This window comes from Macrosteles quadrilineatus, unplaced genomic scaffold (genome assembly GCF_028750875.1).
Source record: "Macrosteles quadrilineatus isolate MER2022 unplaced genomic scaffold, UCM_ALF_1.0 Scaffold_3__2_contigs__length_128488019, whole genome shotgun sequence".
NCBI classification, from domain to species: Eukaryota; Metazoa; Arthropoda; class Insecta; order Hemiptera; family Cicadellidae; genus Macrosteles; species Macrosteles quadrilineatus.
This window is the reverse complement of record NW_026542596.1, coordinates 14,719,650-14,738,322: the sequence shown is the minus strand read 5'-3', so window position 1 is coordinate 14,738,322 and position 18,673 is coordinate 14,719,650. Positions and strand designations below refer to the sequence as shown.

Genomic DNA, 18,673 nt, shown 5'->3' with positions numbered 1-18,673 from the left:
AAGAAAATAAATCACTATTTTGAATGCAAGACACTTTACTCTGCTTTTCCACTGCTCACACTGGTGTTGACTTCAGTGCCTCACTGTAGCTGAGTTTAACAGTTACCACCACTGGGGTGACAGGTCTAGAAAGTATTCTCTTCCGGGTGTACTATGGGACCAACAGATTGTGAAGAAGTCAAGGCAGCAGGTTGAGGTCTGACAAGATTATCCTGTTTTGTCGAGCTAGAGAACTGGGAGCCCTCTTTGGTTTGCTTTGATGGATCCTCAGAGTAGTTGTTCTCAGCAGAAGGCAGGACAGAGGTAGGTTGATAGGAATTAAGGTTCTGCAACTGCTTCAGGAATTCTGCATACGACAGCCCATTCCACAGTTTTCTTCTGGCAGTAGGTTGATCATATGCTACTACGACGATGGTTGCATTGGTCTCATTCTGCAATTTAGTAATGTTTCTCGTGAAATGCACCAGCTTTATTTGAAATTCATTGTTGTAGCCCCGGAACTGTAATATATAAAATATTTGGTTTTACATTACCTTTATCAGTTCCAAAAGTAACCTTTGTCAAGTTATCTTCGTGTTACATGTTTCGGCGAGCTGCCATTGTTAAACACTTCGTTACAGGAATAGATCCGCTTGAATAACTTCGTTGTCATAACACATTACACGAAAAACAACATTTACACACGACTAAGTCTGTTACCGCTCGTGTACCGGCAATGTTGTATTCGTGATAGGCCTATCAAACAAAAAGTATTTATTTGTATGTTGTACGTATCGTGCGTAAATGTTGTTTGTCGTGTAATGTGTTATGACAACGAAGTTATTCAAGCAGATCTACATATTCCTGTAACAAAGTGTTTAACAATGGCAGCTCGCCGAAACATGTAACACGAAGATAACTTGACAAAGGTTACTTTTGGAACTGATAAAGGTAATGTAAAACCAAATATTTTATAGCTTTATTTGGTCACGGACAACACCCATGGGGGAACAAATCAAGTTTCTTTCGTTTGAAGTCCTGAATAAGTTGATCAAATGCCTCGTCATACTCTTCATTCATGGTTTCCCATTGATCAAGTCTTTTGTGACAAGGCTATATCCTTATATTATATTCTTATAATCCCTATAATTGTCGCACCGTTTTGTTTAGTCTGGCATGTCAATCTGGAGCATACAAATTCAGATTGTTTTGGTCTTCCAAATTGTTTTCGGAATACGACAGCGACACCCGCGCTCATGTTCCTTTCATGCTGAAGGTCACTTGAAATTGTATGGGCAAAAGCCACAGACGGGTCATTTTTGTGACTATCAATAATTTTGTTCATGTCAGCCGCAATCACAATCACTGAGTTCACTGTGATGGATTGATTTTGCCTAACAGTTGACTTCACTTGAAATATTTCTTTAATCATTAGGGCTATCTTCTTTTTTCCGTGCCTGTTGAAATGCAATCCATGCCTAGTATATGATTCCCTTGTTAGTCTATTTATAGCTAGGAAGGAAACATGGTTATATTTTTTTGCAATTTCCTCCATATCTCAATTGAGGTAGCTTATTCTGTTATTTAAGGCTGGATTATGGTGTCTGTACGGTAAGCCTGAAATGATAACATTGGTGTGATTGGTTTGATCAAGCAGACTTTCTACTTCATTGCTTAGACATCTTTCAGCTTGAGCAATATCATCATTCGACCCTCCTAACCAGACCATGTATCTTCCTTAGAAAAGTTTTAAAAAATACCTCAGTTGCAGCTTATGTGTAGGCTATACAAAACTCACCGATTGTCAAATCCTAAAAAAAAAATGTCTAGGCTTGGTAATAAAATGTAAAAAAATTATCACATTAATACAACCACAGACCTTCAGTTGTCACAGCTGTTACGACTGACCTGCTCATGCTAGCAGTCGTACGGCTCGAGGCGCCTCACTAGAGCCGTTTCCGCCTCACGGCACCAGTCGTGTCATAGGAATGGGTTTCATTCAATTACATGCGAAGCAGTAAGTATGAGTCATGGGAATTGAGCTGGCGTAGTGGTTGAGCGCGGTACTTCACTCCCCGAAGTCCTGGGTTCGATCCCGCCAAGTCACCAATGGATTTTATCCAAGTGATAATGCTGCAACCCCTAGGTCTAGCCTGAAGTAATGTGAAAAACAATCCCAGGCTCAAGCCTAGCGTCCTAGGACAAAAAAAAGTAAGTATGAGTCATAGTCGCGCAACTACAGCCGTGCAACTATAGTATATTCGCCTCTGCCGTCGCTTAGGAATTTGATTTTAAGTCTGGAGGTTTGCTGTTGCGGAGTCATTAAAAAATGTAGCCTATAGTGTTAAATTATGTATTGAGAGGTCAGGTAGGATTTTGTGCTTTATTATGAATATGTAGCTGTTAGCTAATATACTTAAGATAAGTTCTTGCAGTGTTGGAGGTAGTGTGATTAGTTGATGATTCTCGCTGCTTTATTTTGGTTAATTTATATGTTTCTTTTATTTGGCTTTAGCTGGCACTTCCCAAGGCAATCATGCTTAATTTTAGGTGAGAGGCAAATATGACATTATAGGACATCTAAGAGGTATCTTCTTTATTGGTAATTTCACAGAGACTTCTAAGGACATTGAGAGCTGATAAGAGCTAACTTAGTTGGTTTTTAAGTGGTTTTTTTTTACAATTAATTAAAGTTAACTTCAATATTAATGCGGAGCATCTTTAACCTGTACTTTTTAAGTGTTTTCAGTTTGGTTGAAATGGTATGGTTACCATGTAAAATGTATTTAATCTAGCTTCAATTTGATTTTTGTTTCATCAAAATCAGATGATCCGTCTCAGAAATATTTTTTTCTAAAATAGTTTTCCCTTAACAGTAAGTAGGAAATGGCCTGAGACATAATTCCACTTTTAGGCCAATATAAGTAATTAGCCTACTATTAATTATAAGTTAATTACTTATATACACGTAAAGATCGGCCGGCCGCTCAGAGCGGGAAGGTCAAATTGAACAGTTTGGCCTGTGAAAGGAGGGTCCCAATACACACAACGATTCGCCAAAGTTAGGTTATGTCAATGACCGTGCCTAACTTAAAAAACTAATACCTCAAACGTAAATAAAAAATAATGCTACTACTGTCGGCCTTCCGGCGGCCTGCCGGCAACCCCATACACATACCGATTGGCCTGAAGGTGCGGGTTGGCCGGACCGATTTGGTCGGCCGGCGGCCGGATGACGACCCCATACACGTAACGATCGGTCGGCCACGTGGACTGTTCAGGCCAGGCCTTCCGGCCGATCGTTACTTGTATGGGGGGCCTTACCAACAACTCCAAAACGTCTTTGAGGCTACAAACGTTCAAGGCCTTTATGGTGCGGGAGCCTTTGTCACTCCATTGGATAAAGAAAAAATAAACAGGTTAATCAAGTGGGAAGGACCAAAATTTAACTTTTGATGACATTGGGTTTGTTCAATTGTGCATTTGCATATTGTTGTTGTGCAAAAGTTGTGCAATTCAGTTCTTGATGGTCAGGATTGAAGATGTTATTTATATGTCACAAGAAATTCCATGATGAGCAACCTCTTTGTTTCAGATCTGGTAGCTGACTAAGCTAAGATGTTTTATGCACACTTTGTGCTCGCCAAAAAGGGCCCTCTTGCCCGTATTTGGCTTGCTGCTCATTGGGACAAGAAGTTAACCAAAGCCCATGTGTTTGAAACGAATATTGAAAAATCAGTTGATGGAATTCTTCAGCCAAAAGTAAGTCAAATAGGCCTATGAATCTTTTAAGCATCTTATCATGGTTGTAGTTTTTTAAAATTAATTTATTCCCATTTTTAGCAAATTTTCCTATAGGGAAGTAGCTTTTACCGTAGGTGGCACAGTAAGACCTGGAGCCGTGACCGATATACTTTTTCATTTTGATGTCCCTAGAGGCCAAAAAAACTAATGTTGAAACTATATAGGCCCTATGTACCGGTATTATATATATATATGCAAAATAGGCTGTATATATAAATTATGTATATATATATATATATTAATCGAAAACATTAATACCCTTAAAAACTCATTTTAATTAACAAACAACATGTTTCAACACTTAGGTCATAGTCATGTTTACATTTCATACAAATACAATAACAAAAATAATGAAAGTAATAAAATATAGTCATATGTTAACCCTCCCAGTGTTACTTGACAAAAATTCGACAAGCAGCACACTTTGTGTAGTGTTACTTGTCGATTTTTCGACAAGCAGACATCGTTTACGGCGAAGGCTCTATAACTGACTGAATCGGATTGAACTGGATCGAGTTAGGTATCGTTCTTTCCGTTTCATTCTAAGCTTTCTCCAGAGGTCTGTCTCAGCGCTGTACGTTATCTGAGCCGATCGTAATATGTAGCAGACAGCTGACGTGCGTGTATTTGTAAACAGCTAGGTTACCCTCCGACCGATGACTGATGTGTTTTATTACGTTTATCATTGTTTTAGTGTTAAAAATCAAAAGTAGTGATATACGTGTTGCATTATAAGAAGATTTAAGTGGTTTCGAAGTGCTGGTTGATGATCCTGAAGAAGTAGGTAGTGATATTGATGTAAATTATCAGCCAGATTCCTAGCTATGGTTAGGCTATGCATTCTTAGCTAAACGCTATGTACTGAAATCTGTTTTTTGCCCATAACTTATTTATTTGCAAATCTACTTCCTTATATTATTATATATTTGTAATCCTCATAAAATTTAGAACAAAGTGGCTATTTTCAAATATTTATAGGCCTATAATTTATACAATTTCATTGAGTGCGAACTTATTTTTTTTTTTGAAAATTTTTGAAATTATATTTTTTTTTACCTAAATTTTTTTTTTTTTTTTAAATGTTCCTTATGTTTTATATATAATATTGAAGCCCATGATTTTCCAAACAAAATGGTATATAGAACATTAGAATTAACGTTGTTTTAAGCTTCTCAGATCCGTTTTAATAAAACCTTGCAAATGCGCCAAAAATAGGTGGACATTAAGGCCTAAACTATGGACACTTGGAGGGTTAATTTGGGGGGCAGGGGTGCTTTTTGAGAAATTTTCAAATGTAAACACTAATCACAATCATACTTATTATATAATATATATATATACACATGTCCGTGAACGCAATAACTTGAGTAATTTTACTCCAATTTTGATGAAAGTTGGTTTGAAGGTAAAAAAGGCGGGATAAACTTAACCCAATTTATTTCTGTAATATAATTTAATTGACTAGTGGACGCTCCGCAGTGAACGGAGAATGTAGAATGGAGTTTAGATTTACACTTTCAAATTCCAACTTATATATGTCGAATGAAGTTTTAAAAAGTAATCATTTTCCATCCCTAATTTTTAAAATTATTTTGAAGGTTATAGGCTACTTATTTTTGGTTTAGTCAAATTTCTGTCATGCCTTAACATCTAAAGTTAAAGAGATTTCAATGAAGATCTGCCTGAACTAAACTGTATATGCCTTTTACAGGTAAAGTCTTTTAGAAAAGCTCCAGGTCAGGATTGTGATTTAAGAGTAAAGAGCTTGCCTTTAAAAAATCCTTGATTACTTAAGCCATATGTATTATTTATAGCTTACAGAAAACAAACAAAATTTTACCTCCTGGAGGACTTTTGTCTAAAGTGTGGAAAAAGCAAGTTGTTTACTGTCATGGCTGATGTCACATATGAAGTTTTGCCACCTTTATGGTTTATTTACACTTTAGCAAACTTAAAAAATAAAACATATTTAACTTAAACAGGTAAAAATGGCTCTACGAACGTCAGGCCACTTGTTGCTTGGAGTGGTTCGCATTTACTCTCGCAAAGCCAAATACCTGCTGGCCGATTGTAATGAGGCATTCGTCAAGATCAAAATGGCTTTCCGTCCGGGCATGGTCGATTTACCGGAGGAACACAGAGAAGCTGCTGTCAACGCCATCACTCTGCCGGAGGTGTTTCACGACTTTGACACTGCAATGCCCGAGCTCAAGTAAGTTTTTACTGTGTAATTGTGGATGTTATTGTTGTTCCTGTTCCAAAAAAGACTAAAATCTGTCATTGATTCAGACAGTTCCTGAAATCTGGAATCTAGTTTCAGCTTTCTCTCTTCAACCTTGAATTTTTTATTACCAAGACACATGATTTCAAACACCAAACATAACCATCAATATTCATTTAGGCCTGAACAAAAACTTTGAATCAATACAAATATTTATTTTAAACAGTGACAGAAGATTTGAATGAATTAGGCATACTTAAATTAATAATTACTTCTTAATAATTTATTTATGACTGCAGTGTTTATTTTGTTATATTTAGGTACAGGCCTACTCAAACTTTTCTTCATTAGTAGATTGCAGCTAATGTGATCAGTATTAATTCTGTTCAATGTACGATATGCGAAAATCTTTACTAACCACCACTGTACTACTGGTGGGACAATGACTATCGTTAACTGAATATATATTGGTAATAACAGACAGATAACATGTTTCATTACTAAATAACAACAGTCTGGAAATAAATAACACTGTGTACTATTACGAATTATACACAGGACAGTTCAATTTCAATTATCCAAATTAATTGGGACCGGACCCCATTCGGAATATTAGATTTTCCCGAAATTCAGAGTCTTTTAAATAAAATAGGCCAATTCATGCCGAGCTTTTACTATTTACGATCAGAGGGAAAATTTACGCTTTCGCTGCAATTGCGGAGTACGATTATGATTTTCCGAGATCGTGGGAGACGATGATGGTGTCTACACAGACGTTTGATATTAACAATTAACATTTGATTTAACAATTTGCCTCAATCGTGAAAAACTATGAAGATGTTTCTGTGACCGCGGTAGAGGATGATGTCTATTCGACCACGAGACAGGTTTTGGATTTTTGCCACAATTACAGCTTCTGCCTTTTTAATAATGATTCTTATTACTGTGGTTTTAAATCCTTAAATTATTTCTGTTAACAGCTAGGATAGGCCTAATTGGTGATTTGGATATTTGGAATTCGGGTAATTGGAGATCTACTGTACCTCTTTATTAATACATTCATGCTGTTGTGTATACAGGATATTATTTACATCTTTGGAATGACAAAACCATACAGTAAATACATGTCTTTGAGGTGATGGATAACGGAGAAATGGTGGTTGATCGAGATCCCACTGTTCTACCTTTTTACATAAACATGATAAAAGAATTTAAACATATGTTTATTCTGCAGTGACGTAGACATTGAGGCCCAGTTCAGCCTGAACCAGTCTAGAGCCGAGGAAATCACAATGCGAGAAGACTATGGGAACATCGCCTTGGTCACCACAGAGGAAGGTTTCGGAGACATTGGATTTGGCACTGATCCTCCGGACTTGATGCATCATCAGGGGCTGGCCCAGGCTTTGGATCAGGTATGGTCAGAGAATTATGTTGTCTCTTTAATTAATAGGCCTAGCCCAGAGAACGTTACATAATAGTTACTAAGCTTTTTCTGTATTAGTCTGTGTTGTTGGGTCGAAACTTGAGGCCTACATCTGAAGTTTTTAGTTTTACATCATAGGCCTACCACTAAAATGTTTTATTTTTACGTATCTAGTTTTGGCAGCTGGGCCTAAGTAATTGCTTTCACCTGATTTCTCATAACCTTAAATATCAGCCTACTTAAGTGAAAGGCTTTATCTAAACCAGCTATTTTGTTCCAGTCCAACCTTCTCTTCAGTGATGGTGTCGAAGGATTGGATAAAGAGAAAGAACCTCAGCCATCAACATCGAACAGCCTGATGGCCCGATCAGCTCTTGACATTGAAGCTCCTATAAGGGATGACGGTTTTGGTGGAAATTTGGGTCAGGATATCATAGGTTAGTCAAAAATGTTATTCTGGTATAGGATTCATATTTTTTTCCAAGTTCTAAAGAAAACAGATATTTTGTTGTCTTGGGGTTCCCAGGTTCAAATACGGCCAATCACCAATGGGTTTTAATTAAGTGATAATTCTGCAACCTTCTATGCCTAGTCTGGAGTAATGTGTCAAAAAATTGGACTAGAGATTACGGCCTAGGATGTAACGGTGTGAGATAACAAGGGGTGGCAAGTGCACCATTTGTTTGCAAAATTAATTTATAATTTTCATGTTTTTCAGTTTAGCTAAGAAAGAAGTTGGTTTTTCCGACTGAAATCAGTAATTTACATAAGGACAACAAAAGTTAAACAATAATAAAACATCTTAACACCTATAAACATTTGGTTACAAATTTGATTTTACTAGTTTTCATAGTTACTTTGTGTGTTGTTTGTAGCTGGGGGCTTGTTTGAAGGAGGGTTGTTTGACGATGCCCCAATGGGAGACGTTCCACCCGTGGAGTCTAACTCCGTGATTCGGCAGTCGGGGGTTGATGGAGGCTTGGACGGAGTTCCCCCGCCTGACAGTGATGACGACGACGATCACTTTGGGGGACCTCCTAGCATCGGCGGTCACAGGTATTGATTTATTATCCAATATCTGCTGTAACTAGGGCTCTCAAAGTGTTCTTGGCTTGATCATTTGCAGATAATTTTACCATAAGTTAAAAGTTAATTAATATTTTAATGTAGGCCGAACACCTTGTTCACTATAATGTAAGAATTATGGAATAAAAAATTGTACAGTGCATTTACACAGTCTCTAAACATTCTTGCCATTTGATTAACACGTTCGCTGCTACGGACGTTCCGGAACGTCAGCCGGGCCACGGCGCCAGGAGCTAAGAACGTTCCAGAACGTCACCGTTCATTGTTGTTTAACGTTGCTATGGATAAGCCAGCACGTCACAAGCGTTCTATATTTCTTTGCAGCTCGTGGGGACGTACTTTTCTGACAATAAAAAATATAGTTTCCCAAATCACCACCAGGGTTGTTTGGAACAGGGCTTTGTTTTACCTCTTTCCTGCTAGATAGCGACACTACTTTACCGACTGTAACCTGGGTAGTGCTGCTATCCATCAGAATCACTTAGTACTATATCAAATGCCAGTATTATTGCAGAACATTGCCATCCAGTATAACTACTGTTGTTTTTACTGTAATTCAGTGTATCGGTGGCAATGTCACGCAGCGGCCGAGCGTTAGTTCAGCAACTGGCGCCGTCCCGGCATCTAGCGCTCAGCAGCGAACGTGTTAAGGAAATCAAAATATATAATATAAAGATTATAAAGTTCAAACATACCTTGGCCATCTTCAGTGTCTAAGGATAGTCCAAGGATTTAGTTTTCTATAATATGACTAATGATCAACTCCAACATCAAATTTAACAGAGTCTATGTTTGGTGATGAAAATAGTTCTCTGTCGGATGTTATAGACTTAAATTGATGTAGAGGTTTATAATGGGTTATATAATATTACACAAGACTAGCTCCTTATTATTCATCAATCTTTACTATCGCCTCAACTAAAATTCTTTCTTTCTGCAGTTTTATAACAATATACAAATTCAAATTCTTAATTTTGTTTGCATATATATATATATATATTAGTGATGGCCAAATCCAGGAATTTTGAATCTCGAATCCGAATCCTAAAAAATTGAATCTCGAATCTTTGAATCTCGAGTCCCAAAAATAATTACAAATAGGCTTATGGTAATTTAAAAAGCAAGAATGGAATAGGAACCATTTAGAAATAAATGCTACACTAACCATAAACGACTACTCTTTGCAATGAAAGTTACGTAATTACTTTTGACACACAGCAAAATAATAGAAGACTATTCGGTTACATCTTTTAACCTATTAAAATAAATCAAACCGTCGGTCGGTTTACTTTATTTGGATGGCAAATATTCATTATTGGTTATTTATGGTTTTTGTAGGTACACTTGTTAATTTTAAATTTGTTAATCAATAGTATACTCTGTTCATAAAATGGCAATGTCACAGTACTGTTTATTATGACTTCAACAACCTCTATGGTTAGTATGCAATGTCACAGTATGCCTTATAATTCTATTTATTTATATATTATAATCTAAAATTAAATATTATAATTTTCTTTTTGGTTTTTTTTTTAATCTTGTTAATTGAATTTTGAATCTAAATCTTTTCTTAGTTTTCGGATTCGACACATCCCTAATATATACCTTGAATAAAACATTCGTAACTCGCACTTATATTGCATTCCTTTCCAAAACCACTGTAATTTTCCAAACTAAGTAGCAATTTATAGTGAATCTCTGTTATTGTTATTCAGTTGACTGTTAGTCCCAAGTCTTGGGGACACGAAATAAAGGGTTTTCTGTTATTATATATCAATCCTAATATCTCTTTTCTTATTCTTATTTTCTTACTTCCACATGACTTCTGTAAAATGTATTTTAAATCTAAGTTAGCCATCTTTTTCCAGCTCTGATGAAGGTTCTCGCGCCGTGTCTCCGATGCGAGACATTGCTGTGCCCATGGTGCCACCCTCACCCGCTCGCTCATACGTATCTCATGTGTCGCATATATCTCACATCTCACACATGTCACACCGACCCACCCCGGCACCCACACCCGTGCCCTCAGAGCACCCAGACGATGACAAACCCCCCACACCACCTGCAGACCAGACCACTCTGGTGCAAAATGACGAAGAGAGCTTTGCGCTGGCTCCAGTCGATGCATCTGCTTTCAAAGGTAACACTTGAGGTGACATATTATTATGTGAAAGAGCTTAGTATTTTAGCAGTTAGAATATGGCTTCCAATTTTGTTTAAAATGAATGATGTTTGGAAATGTTAATAACAAATTTGACTAATTTTGAAGAGTTATGGTTAAGAGTTGTACTGATTGACTCGTATAAAAGTACATAAAAAAATATGTTTTAAGGATAGCAGGCTTGGGAAAGAGTCCTTTAGGGCGCAAGAAATGCTTAACTTTACACTAAGTATATAGAAAAATTAGAATATTTTATGGTTACTAAGAATTCTCAAGAAAGAAAGGCTTTCTCAAACCTTTCTTGGTTAAAACTATTAACAATTCTATTTTTTTTTAATATTCTAATTTTTGTGCGCTTAGTGTAAATTTGTGCGTTTCTTTTACCAGGGATGCACTTTTAAAGATTAGCCTGCTGTCCTCTCAAAACACTTTAACTTAGTTCTCTATCATATGTTCTCTATGTTCTCTATCACTATGTTCTCTATGTTATAGTAGAACCTTTCTTTCGAAATGAAGGTGGGAGATTGTTTTGGGTAACCAAAATTTCGGTTAAAGAGGAAGGCTGTTCCTCAGACTTAAAGTAATGAGAATATGGCAATGAAGCAACTAAAGTGTTTGTTACGATTTATTTAACACTTTTTGATGAAAACATTTTAACATAAACATTATAGATAGTCATCCATGAAGGTTTTGTAAAATGTCTATGGTTTACTGTGTTCTCTTGTGACTCACAATTTTAGCGAATTTCCCTACAGGGAAGTAGCTATTACCGTAGGTGGCATGGTAAGACCTAGGCCCGGGACCAATTTACTTTTTCATTTTGATGTCCCCAGGAGTAATGTTTGGAGTCCATAAGGTACACACATAGTTCCTCTTTTATAGAATATATACATGTATGTGTCCGTGAACACAATAACTTGAGTAATATTTGTCCGATTTTGATGAAATTTGGTTTGAAGGTGTAAAGCGGGATAAACTAGGATGAGTTTACAAACCATCATGATCGGACCATGGGAACGGGGTTTTATAGGGTAAAAATTGGTTTTTCTAATTTTTAACCCTCTAAACAAAAATTTCCCAATTTCTCTCCAGACCTTTTTAAAGAGCTTAAAAACAAATAATTTAGTAGGCCTATATCAAAGTGTTTTTGTACAATTAATTGGTTACGGAGAAAATAAAAAAAATATTTATTTTAAAATTCCCATGTTAGTTGTAGTTTGCTTGTTTATTAATATATTTTGATCAAACTTGGTAAATTTATTTATTTTATACTAAGTTATTAATATTTTACTAAAAAACACACTTTTTTTACCCTCCCTGTAGCAGCAAGCCTAGTTACTCATAAAGCCTAGTAACACCTAATGTTAATTAAATATATTGAATTGAAAATCAATTCAGGCAAAATGGAAATTCGCTTAGTCGGCAGGTTTGCTGCGGCGGGGGTATTTAATTTTGTTATCATACTTGAAAGTTGACAAATGTAAGTTAACTTTCTTCATCTTGTTCAATCCTAATTTACAGGATTCACCAAGACAAAGCGCAAGCGTAAGCTGATTGTGGATGAAGTGAAGAATATCTCAGGAGAGGAGATGAAAGCTCAGTTGAGCGACACTAGTGACATTGTGACTACACTCGACCTTGCGCCACCCACCAAACGACTCATGCACTGGAAGGAGACAGGGGGAGTGGAGAAACTGTTTGCCCTTCCTGGCCGCAATATTCCAGCTCGAGCGCTGTTCAAGGTTAGCTCACAATCACTGTAATAGTCTTATCTAGAGATGGGCCGATTCCGATTCTTGATTCCTTGATACCTTCGATACCAGTGGTATCGAAGTATCGCCGATACTTTGCTTTATTGTACTCGATACCGATTCTGAAAAGTAAGGTTAATTATGGTACAAAACTCGATTGTCGTTGAAGGTTGTAAAGAGTAACACTTAGTTTATTTGGAATACTCTGAAGTCAGCTAATTAATTAATTCCAAGTTCAATAGCTCACATTCGTAATACTAGTTATGTAATCGAAAGCCTTTGCATTTCACAACGAATTACTATACAACTAACAACAACTAGTAGAACACTAGTTGAATGATAGAGGCTTATCACTTGCCGCCAATTTGTCAGATCCAGGACAATGTTGCCAGATTGGCCACATGGTACAATCATTGAATATATAAATATAATACAAAGTTTGTATAGTAAATGGTACTAGTATAAATCACGTTTTTAGCGAATTTCCCATATAGGGAATAAGCTATTACCGTAGGTCTCATGGTAACACCTAGACCCGGGGCCGATTTACTTTTTCGTTTTGAGGACCCCAGAGGCCAAAAACACCATCCGCTCAAATTCATATATTGATGTGTTTAACTGATGTACTGACTTAAGACCATTTGTGTATGTGAGATCACCTGTTATTTTGCATTTGTTTTGTTTGTATTAGTTTTTCTGTTTATCATTAAAGTATGAGTTTGATTCGACTGAACTAAATTGACTTATTATTTGAATAATGTAACATTGGCGAATATATATATATATTAAGTATGATCGTGATTAGGGCTACTACTATATTAATAATCAAAAACATTAGTACCCTTTTAAATTCTGTCAGATGGAGCTGAAGAACCAGAGCGTTACAAGTCTGTTGTTGTGATTGGCACTGTGTGTGTAGTTAACTACACATCAATATACTAAATTATTTTATTCCAAGCTGTACAAAATAGTCCAGAAAGAAATTGCAAAGTTTAATGTTTTTATGGTAAAAAATGGGTAACACTCATTTTTACCCCATTAAACCCGCCACAAACCCCCATTCTCATAGTCCGATCATGCTGTTTTGTGAACTCATTTGAATAAACTCAGGTCTACACTTGTACCAAATTTCATTAAAATCTGATAGTTTTTACACGAGTTATCCCACTAACGGACACATATATACTAGTACATATGAATTTGAACAGATGATGTTTGTCCTCTGGGGACTTCAAAACGATAAAGTAAATCCGTCCTGGGTCCAGGACGGATTTACTTTATCCGACCTATTTACTTTATAGTACGACCTGTACTATAATATAGCTTATTCCCTATATCAAACATTTGGTAAAAAAGTGCAGGGCAAAAATAAACATTTAGTTTAGGCTATATATGTGAGATGTAGCAATCGTTACAACTATAAAATGACAATACATAAAAATAAATTTTCTAATATGAAGTTGTAAATTTGTTCTCGGTTAATTTATATTATTAATTTAATTTAAATTCGTTCTTCTAATTGAGAGAACTAGCACGATACTCTTTGCTCCAGTCAAACAGAGCTGGAATAGTGCAGAGATCACAGCGGGGTGGTCACGTGACCCGCTAGTGACTCTTCAAGCGCTACAATGTATCAAACTGTTTAAACTAGGGATGGTCAAGTCTCGAAATTTCGGGAAATTTTCAATCTCGTTACACGAGACGAGATTACTTTTTGGCCGAGATTTTTATCGAGACGAGAATAAAAAAAAAAAAAAAAAATTAAAAACGCCTGCAGAAAGTCAATGCAATACCCGCAATACAGGAGCGTGTTGTAGTTGCGTTTCCTTTTCGAAGGCGTTCTTATTTAATTAATTCTTTTAATGTAAATATTACTTTAATTCTTTTAATGTAAATATTACTTTAATTCATTTAATGTAAATATTACTTTCATTATTTTAATAATATTACTTTAATAACATTTAAGAAGTTTTGTTAAGTGTAAGCAGTGTGAGGAATGTTTTATTACTATAAAAAAAGTCAAAACAAGTAACTATTTTATAAAAATTAATATTGCTTTTATTTTATGATTTATTTTATTTTAGGATAAGTTGAACTCTATCCTAACTGATATCACCATGTTTCCTAATCGTAGGCATTTTTAATAAGTTAAGCGTGATTAATAAAAAAATGTTATGCTGATGTTATTTAATGAAAGATTGTAAATATTCTTGCCTATTATCATTATTTTAGTATTTAAACAGTCATCTAACAATGTTACAAAATCAGGTAAAAATTTCGAACGTGCATTTCCCGTTGTGTATGAGAAGAGAAATCTCGTCTCGATCTCGTCTCGAAATTTTATGAGAAATAAAAAGTCTCGTCTCGTCTCGAACTAAAAATCCAATCTCGTCCATCCCTAGTTTAAACCCTCCAGTAGCTACAGGTACCAGCTTATGGGAGTGTTTCTAGCCGTTGGAGAATCAGTCACACGATGCTGGTCACTAAGCACCGTGTGACAGGAGCTATTAGGGGTGGGCATGAATAGTAGCTTTGACTATTAATACAACTAGTCATTTCATCCCCATGTTACATTTGTAGCCAGTTTTTTAAACAAGATCGTCGTAGTTGATGTGAGCCACCGACAGGTTGTGCTGATCTAAATGACTGATTTCTGTCAAATACACAATCTTTTTTACCAATTCAAACTAATGGAACGATTGTGAGCTATAGCAACTGTTATGACCCATAAACGTGGCTAGCAACAACCAATACGGTAGAAAATAGAGTTTTAGTCACTAGCACATTCTGTGACTGGCTCACACAACTACGTTCTTTTTTAACAAAAAGTTGGCTTTAGCTAGTTGATATAGATGGGACGTCTATATCGTCAGTATCCAATAGTCAATGATAGTAGTGAATGAACTCACTAAAATCAGATTTGAACTAGCTTGCTTGGCTGCGGTGAAAGCTAAATGGAGACATAAATTTACACATAAATACAAATAAAAAAAATCCTTTATTCAAACAGTACATTTGTATACATGAATTGTGTCAAGTCAATAATGAAACATAACTATACAAAATAGCTAAATTAAAATTCTTCTAAACCAATCTAAAGAAACATGTTTTTTTTCTAGAACTACCAACGGCACTTGACGAGCCGAGCTGTGCCCAACGAGGACTATGGAGGAGCTGAGGGAGAGAATCAGATGCCTCTGGAACACATTCCAGGACAGGATGAGGCCCAGGACCAACCACAGGAGAAAGGAAGAAGAGGCCGCAAGAGGAAACAACTCGAGCCAGAAGAGGTAAAGTACTCCAGTTTAACAAATTATATATATTGTAAGTAGTAATGGGTCAATTCCAGAAATTTTTTATTCTGATTCTGATCCCGATTCTTTGAAATCGATTTTCAATTCTCGATTCTGATTTCATTGTTCCTATGAGGTAAAAATTGTTAAAAGTGGTAAAACTGTTTTTTTTTTACCAAATGTCTTTGTGTCCTTCATTAAAGTTTTTTTAGGGTAACCGATTGTTTTTTTAAGTTTGTCCAGTAAAAAAAAATTAATATTTGCAGCAACAAATAACTCTTACTAGCCAATTTAAGTCGAAACTAGAGATGCAAGTTATCGTTGTTTCCCAGCAACGGCAATTTTTTTCACCCGCCAATAACAGGTTACCGCATCCTGTTATTTCAGAAACGTTGTCGAGAATTCGTTGTCCAAGGTCCATTGTCAACAACCGTTGCGTCCCAGCAATGGTTTTTTTATTTTGTTTTGGACGTTATTAAACATAGTCTTGTTTGTATTTCATAGTGTTGTAAGGTTTCAAATGTAGTTAAAGTATGAAGAATCTGTAAATAAATTACGTATTTGCTAAACTTAATCTCTTTAATAGGTATTTTAGCCATTGCAACAAAATTTGAAAATATAATTATTTATTGTAATATCTAACATCCTAATAGTTGCAAACCCCTAGTCTAAGTAAAAATAATGACAATAATTTAATATACAATGTGTAAATTAAGTCTTTAAACAAAACTGTATTTTTAAAACCAAAATTGATAGAAATATTCTGTTTGTAGCATTGATTCATAAGTAAGGTTCCACAATTGTTTACACCAAACCCCCCTAACAGGGTAGGGGGTGGTATTTTTAAAATAGCGGTAAATATGCATTTTAGGGTTTGCACGCGATTTTTGAAATTTTTTTTTCCATTCTACTTGAAATTAAACGCTGATTCCGAAAATGGCGTTCTTTTCCCGCGGAAAACGACCATAACGCGGAAAAACGACCAAAACGACCAAAAATTTGTTTTTACCAAAACACGTCATATGGGTACTCAAATTAACCGTAATATTGAGCAGATCACGACAATGCAAGAATTTTTTGAATCCGAGGTCAAATAAGCGAAATTTTCACTTAAATCTGAAATGCTATTTAAGATTTTTGCTACAACTTTTGTCTGTGTTGAAATACCAGCTGATCCTTTTATTATAATTGTTTATGTTTTAATTTAACAGGTAAAAGGGATGATACTAAGCATAACCTAACTTAACCTAACCTACCCTAAATTAACATAACCTAACCAACCTAACCTAACATAACCTAACCAACCTAACCTAACCTAACCTAACCAACCTACCTAACCTAACCAACCTAACCTAACCTAACCAACCGAACCTAACCTAACCAACTTAACCTAACCTAACCAACCTAACCTAACCTAACCAACCCAACTTAACCTAACTTAACCTAACCAACCTAACAAGCAACATGGCAGTGCTACTACAACCAATGAATATGTTAGTAAGTTACTGAAAAATTTCCCAATCTCAAGCATACTTCCCATAATTCTCCCGACTAATCACCCATTATTTTTTACATATTAAATTACAATGATATCCCTTAGAGTGCCAGGTGAGAAATAAAAGTAACGCTCAAAAAATGCCGATGATTTTTCCCGAAGGTCGCGCTAAAAATGCCGAGCGCAATCTGGCGATTTTTAGGTTAAAATTACGTAAAAATCAAATTTTCGATATTTCGACCAACGAAAATCGATGTATCGCATCTAGTAACTTTCGACTCAATGTTAATATATGGGTTAAAAGAATCCGAGTATCCATTCGGGTGTTATGACAACTCTTCGATCATTACGAAACGTCTGGTCAGCCGGACGTTGGCACTTTTGGCTCGTTCTAAAAACGTCCGGTCGGCCGGACGTCGGCACTTTTGGCTCGTTTTAAAAACGTCCGGTTCCCCGGACGTTGGCACTCAAAGGGATAAACCACGTTAGATGTCTCCCCCGCCCAAAACCCCGAATTCCCACCTGTCCCCTAGTGAGTTGGAGTTATTGCTGGTAGTATCACGTTTTCGTGAAAATCTCGCTTATTTGACGTCGGATCTAAAGAATTCTTGCATAGTCGTGATCTGCAAGTAATATTCCGGTTAATTTGAGTACCCACATGACGTGTTGTGGTAAAAACAAATTTTTGGTCGTTTTGATCGTTTTTCCGCGTTATGGTCGTTTTCTGCGGAAAAAGAACGTCATTTTCGGAATCAGCGTTAAATTTTGAGTAGAATGAAAAATACAATTTCAAAAATTGCGTGCAAACCCTAAAATGCATATTAACCCAAATAGCAACCCCTATTGAGTGACCCCTCATTTTGAAGGGCTTGTTAAAAGAAACACAATCACGCAAACCCGAGGTGAATATCTCACCCCTAGCCAAAATGGCAGCTATTCCAAAATGGGTGTTTTTTCACATAAATCAAATTTTGGAATACCCACCATTTAGGCTAAGGATGAAATATCTTCCTCGGGTTTGCGTCATTGTATTTCTTTTGACAAACCCTTAAAAATTAGGGGTCACTCAATAGGGTTTGTTATTTATAAGAATAAATCACCCCCACCCCCTACCCTGTTAAAGGGGTTGAAAAATATTGTTGATGTAAACAATTGCGTAATTTATGTTAACAAACAATTCCACAAACAGAATATTTCTATCTTTTTCGGTTTTAAAAATACAGATTTGTTTCCATATTTGTGAAATTGGTGCTTTTTCACAAACAGTAAATACAATTTTGGAATACCTGCCATTTTGGCTAGGTGTGAGATATCAAACTAGGGATTTCGTCATTGTGTTACTTTTAAAAATCCTTCAAAATGAGGGTTGCTAAAAAAATAAGTCACCCCCCTACCCTGTTAGGGGGGTTAAAAAATATGTTTAATGTAAAAAAATTACAAAACCTTTGTTAACGATA

At 36.0% G+C, this 18,673-nt stretch overlaps 1 protein-coding gene across 1 annotated transcript in view; it reads left to right on the top strand.

The window, feature by feature from the left end:
* Nucleotides 1-18,673, top strand: part of LOC128988532 (double-strand-break repair protein rad21 homolog) — a 39,962-nt gene that overhangs the window by 3,720 nt on the left and 17,569 nt on the right. The window contains exons 2-9 of the mRNA XM_054409907.1: nt 3,575-3,741; nt 5,766-5,995; nt 7,239-7,419; nt 7,711-7,867; nt 8,306-8,486; nt 10,385-10,656; nt 12,199-12,419; nt 15,548-15,718. Of these exons, the coding sequence (XP_054265882.1) occupies nt 3,598-3,741; nt 5,766-5,995; nt 7,239-7,419; nt 7,711-7,867; nt 8,306-8,486; nt 10,385-10,656; nt 12,199-12,419; nt 15,548-15,718 (1,557 nt within the window). The 5' untranslated portion in view covers nt 3,575-3,597. The remainder of the gene's footprint in view (nt 1-3,574; nt 3,742-5,765; nt 5,996-7,238; nt 7,420-7,710; nt 7,868-8,305; nt 8,487-10,384; nt 10,657-12,198; nt 12,420-15,547; nt 15,719-18,673) is intronic.